The sequence below is a fragment of the Engraulis encrasicolus genome, chromosome 2, assembly GCF_034702125.1.
Source record: "Engraulis encrasicolus isolate BLACKSEA-1 chromosome 2, IST_EnEncr_1.0, whole genome shotgun sequence".
Lineage (NCBI taxonomy): Eukaryota > Metazoa > Chordata > Actinopteri > Clupeiformes > Engraulidae > Engraulis > Engraulis encrasicolus.
Window position 1 is genome coordinate 6,429,040 of NC_085858.1, and position 5,000 is coordinate 6,434,039.

At 42.4% G+C, this 5,000-nt stretch overlaps 1 protein-coding gene across 1 annotated transcript in view; it reads left to right on the forward strand.

The window, feature by feature from the left end:
* Nucleotides 1–5,000, forward strand: part of plxnd1 (plexin D1) — a 132,333-nt gene that overhangs the window by 109,799 nt on the left and 17,534 nt on the right. The window contains exons 31-32 of the mRNA XM_063220614.1: nt 225–329; nt 1,057–1,220. Coding sequence (XP_063076684.1) covers nt 225–329; nt 1,057–1,220 — 269 coding nt within the window. The remainder of the gene's footprint in view (nt 1–224; nt 330–1,056; nt 1,221–5,000) is intronic.

Sequence of the window (5,000 nt, forward strand, 5' to 3'; positions counted from 1 at the left end):
TCAATTCGATACGATCGTCGGCTGTAGGATCAATGCATCAAGTCGAGCTAGGGCATTTGGCAGGGACCAGCGATTCAATTATTTTTGTTACTTAAAATGCCCCATGATATGATACGATATGATTCGATACGAGTCGGCCGTAGGATCAATGCATCAAGTCAAGTGTACTTAACACATAGTACATTTCGATTCTTATTTACACCCCTAACTGTGATTCATTGCAGGTGCTTCCTCATGACGAGCTGATTGAGACCAGGAAGAGCCATCGCCATAGCCATCGTAAGAAGGTGCTGCCAGAGATCTACCTGACGCGCCTGCTCTCCACCAAGGTCAGTACACAACCTGCATTGCTTCTAGTCAGGCCAAGAGCAATACAAATATCGTTTCTGAGCTCCGGAGAAATCGGGTACTCCACCCACTTTGTCGGGAAGCAGTCAACTTTGAGCAGCTCCAATGGCCCTGAATAGAAGCGTGTTCAAGGCAGTAACATGGTTTCAGCTGAGACTAAGAAACTAAGACTAAGAAAATGTTTGGTTTAAACTTCGGCACAGCCTTTTCTGGCCTCGACCAGTAGCAAACCGAGGGAGGCGGGTTAACCAGGCCATTTGGGAAACGTTATTCATTATCTTCTTGGTCAGACCAACATCACGGTACGAGATTTGAAAGTTCATGATAATCAGGCGAAGAACACGCACCACGCACCAAGAAGAATGCAATTACACTGCCATAGAGACTACTTTGAAATTATTCATTGTTTTTACTGTATGTGCACTGTTTTAGATGTTGACTTAATTGATGCATATTTTTTTGTGTTTTGCATATCATAGTGATATATTCACACATTTTTCGTCTCACACTGAAAATTGCATTCTGTGTGTGTGTATGCATGCGTTCGTGGGTGTGCGCATGTGTGCGCATGTGTGAGTGCGCGCATGTATGTGCGTTTGTGTGTGTGTGTGTGTGTGTGTGTGTGTGTGTGTGTGTGTGTGTGTGTGTGTGTGTGTGTGTGTGTGTGTGTGTGTGTGTGTGTGTGTGTGTGTGTGTGTGTGTTTACAGGGCACGCTGCAGAAGTTCCTGGACGACCTGTTCCAGGCGATCTTGACGATGCCTCAGGAGCGCCCCCCGCTGGCCGTCAAGTACTTCTTCGACTTCCTGGAGGAGCAGGCGGACAAGAGGGGCATCAGCGACCCTGATACACTGCACATATGGAAGACAAACAGGTACACACACACACACACACACACACACACACACACACACACACACACACACACACACACACACACACACACACACACACACACACACACACACACACACACACACACACACACACACACACACACTCCACATATGGAAGACAAACAGGTCACTGATTCTTGAAAGTTTGGCGAAAACATGTCCCTGCAGTAAAATATTAATTCTGTTGAAAATCAACTAAATTTTCACAAACAAAATGAACCCAGGTAATGGCCAAGGGGTCTGTCACACGAATACACAGTTGTTTGAAATATATAAGTGTAGTTTTATTACTTTTCATGGCTATAAACCTGTCCACACCCTGTAAAAACGCCTGTCCCAAGGACTGGCATCATCATTTCAATTGACTTAAAATACAAAAATCACTAACAGAATTGAACAATATCACCATGATGTGGAAGACCATATTAAAGTGGTTCTACAGATGTGCACATATTGGATGTAAAACAATATTTACTATTATTTACTGATTGCTCAAAATGTGTCCAGCATATTGGTCACCACCGTCAGATTTTTTCTAAAAGACAATAAAATCAAGTATGCACAAGGTAATTTTCATTACTGAGGACCCCTTTTCAAACCTTTAGCTCTACTGCCTACTTCACCATCACTGAAGCTCCTGTAAGTTTATTATTACTATCCTCAATTTGTTATTTTGTTTGGACACTGGTACTGTCCCAACCATAAACTGTCAACACCGTCGGGGGTTTTAATAGTATTGTATTACATTAATGTTAATAAATATATTTTTTTTCAGAACAGGTATGAAGCACCCAAGAAACAGAGCGAAAATGAAATGGCTAATGTGAACAAACAATGCATAATATTTAAAAGAGTGTTTTTTTGTCTTACACCGTCAGATGTCACCACCGTCAGATTTTGTTCTGCTCAACATGTTGTTCCATATTTATTGTGCTGGTTAATGAAACATTACTAGGCATGTTAGTAATAATTGTGATCCAAAATGATACTCTAGCCACCACTGAGGTGCATTTGGAGGTTTTTTTTGTCAGAAAACCTGACGGTGGTGACATCTGATGGAGTTCACCAAAAAACACATGTTTTACATGTTTTTGACATGTTTTAAGAATATGCATACAATAAGTATCTACAGTTATGTTGAATTGTTAAAGTAATTCACTTTAATACAGTAAACATGTGTTTTACTTCTAATTCTGTCTGCCGCTGTTGACAAAACAAGAAAGAGCCCATTTTATGAAAAATGTTAAACATGGGGAGCTTGGCCAATGCATTCCCTGCACAGCCAAGACCTACATCTATGATAATACACCTCTTTATTTTGGATTTGAACAACTTAAAAGCTGTTTTTACCACATTTTCAACAACCAGTGGCTTACTTCCTAGATAATCTAACTAATGAATTAAAAACACCTGCTCATACTGTGCACACACAAAAATAAAGTGTTTATGCAAGATGCCATTGACTTGAGAGGGCTATTTATTTTGCTAAATGCAGGTACTAATTAGGCCACTTTCACCACTCTCAGATTACTGTCACCACCGTCAGTTCTTAAGTCATCACCGTAAGAAGGAGTTTTGGACATTTTAAAGGAATGTGCTTACAACATTTTCCTTAGGAGTTGTTGAAATATCAAAGTAATAGCCAATTTAAGCCTACACGAATATTTGTGAAATTACAAAAAATTGTTTGTTGTATTTAGGCGTTAAGTAAGCATCATATGACGGTACATATTTTAAAATTAGAACACATGAAACAGTATTAAAATAGAACAAAAGTGAATTTTCAACATTTAAAGGCATATGTGTGATCCAAAAAAGACACATAATCACTTAAAAACTCCAGATACATATGCAACCAAATCAATACAATTTTAATAACTTATAATTGTGTCTGACGGTGTTGACAAAAAACAAGGTATGATCGGAGAAAAGCCTGATTTCTGAAAAAAATACATAATGGGGAGATTGGCCTTGTGCATTTCTGAAAAGCCAAGACCTTAGTCTACGAGGATATACCATATCATTTTGTAATTCACTTTGCTTTTTTCTGTCAAAATTACAACCACTTTCTCAAGAATCAGTGAGGTAACACACACACACACACACACACACACACACACACACACACACACACACACACACACACACACACACACACACACACACACACACACACACACACACACACACACACACACACACACACACACACACACACACACACACACACACACACACACACTCCACATATGGAAGACAAACAGGTAACACACACACACACACACACACACACACACACACACACACTCCACATATGGAAGACAAACAGGTAACACACACACACACACACACTCCACATATGGAAGACAAACAGGTAACACACACACACACACACACTCCACATATGGAAGACAAACAGGTAACACACACACACACACACACACACACACACACACACACACACACACTCCACATATGGAAGACAAACAGGTACATATACACACACACGCATGCACACGTGCACCCCCCCACACACACACACACACACTACCACACACACACACACACACACACACACACACAAACACACTTGACAGAATGTTTACAAGAGAGGCATCATCAACCGGGATGTACTGCTCATATGGAAAACCAAAGGCTAAATATAAACACATACCCCCCCAACACACACACACACACACACACACACACACACACAAGGCGGACAAGAGGGGCATCTGCGGCCCAGACACACATCCCACACCTCAGTGACCCCGATACACTGGGCATGTGGAAGCCTTTCGGTGCTGTCCCTGCTACACTGCAGGAGTTGGTTCCTCATGTGCTGGGTCAGCTGCGGTGCTTTGGCAGTTCCACTTCTGCTGCAGACACGTGTGCCCTCACAGCTGACTCATATGTCTGCAGCGGGAAGGAGGTGGGTAGGAGTGGAGTGGTGTGGTGATGGCAAGGTGGAGTAGATGTGGAGGTGAATTTGTGGAGTGTAGCCTCTTACTGCAGCAGGGGTCGCCGGCGACCTTATTCACTTGCTGAAAATGCTTAACTACACCTTAATACTTAACAACATTGCTATGACATTACAGAGAGCCATAGTGCTGCACTAAGGGGTAAAGTAGCAGCATAGAGTTGAGATATGCATTACAGATAGTGATAAGATAAGATGAGATGATATAACAGAAGACAAGATTTAAAAATATATATTTTTTAGGGATTTTTTGCCTTTATATCTGACAGGACAGTGGAGGAGAGACAGGAAATGAGTGGGGAGAGAGAGACGGGGAAGGATCGGCAAATGACCCGGGCCGGAATCGAACCCGGGTCGCCAGTGTAGTAACCCAGTGCCCTACTGGCAGGGTCAGATAAGAAGTTTTGTCTGTTACACATGTCACAGAAAATTATCCTTGTGGTGGACTGTTGTGTTGGGGAGAGGTGCGAGTTGGGCAGAGACGTGGTGAGACCCAATCAAAATGTAGCCTGTCCTTGCCATACGTAAACTCTGGTCAAAAACAATCCTTGCACATTACACCTGGGGCCGGGTATCCAGACCCTCTCTACACATGACATTAGTACAGTATGGGGATATGGTAAGACCAGGTGAATCAAAATGAGAAAGGGTCTAAAAACTCGTAGTGGGCGGTCCAGTTTTCGCAAGCCTAATGGATTGTCACTAGACATCCCTGGGCGGCCGTAAATTGCATTTGCTGCTGCTAGGGGCTTTTCCCTGTCCCAGAGAGACGGTGTTC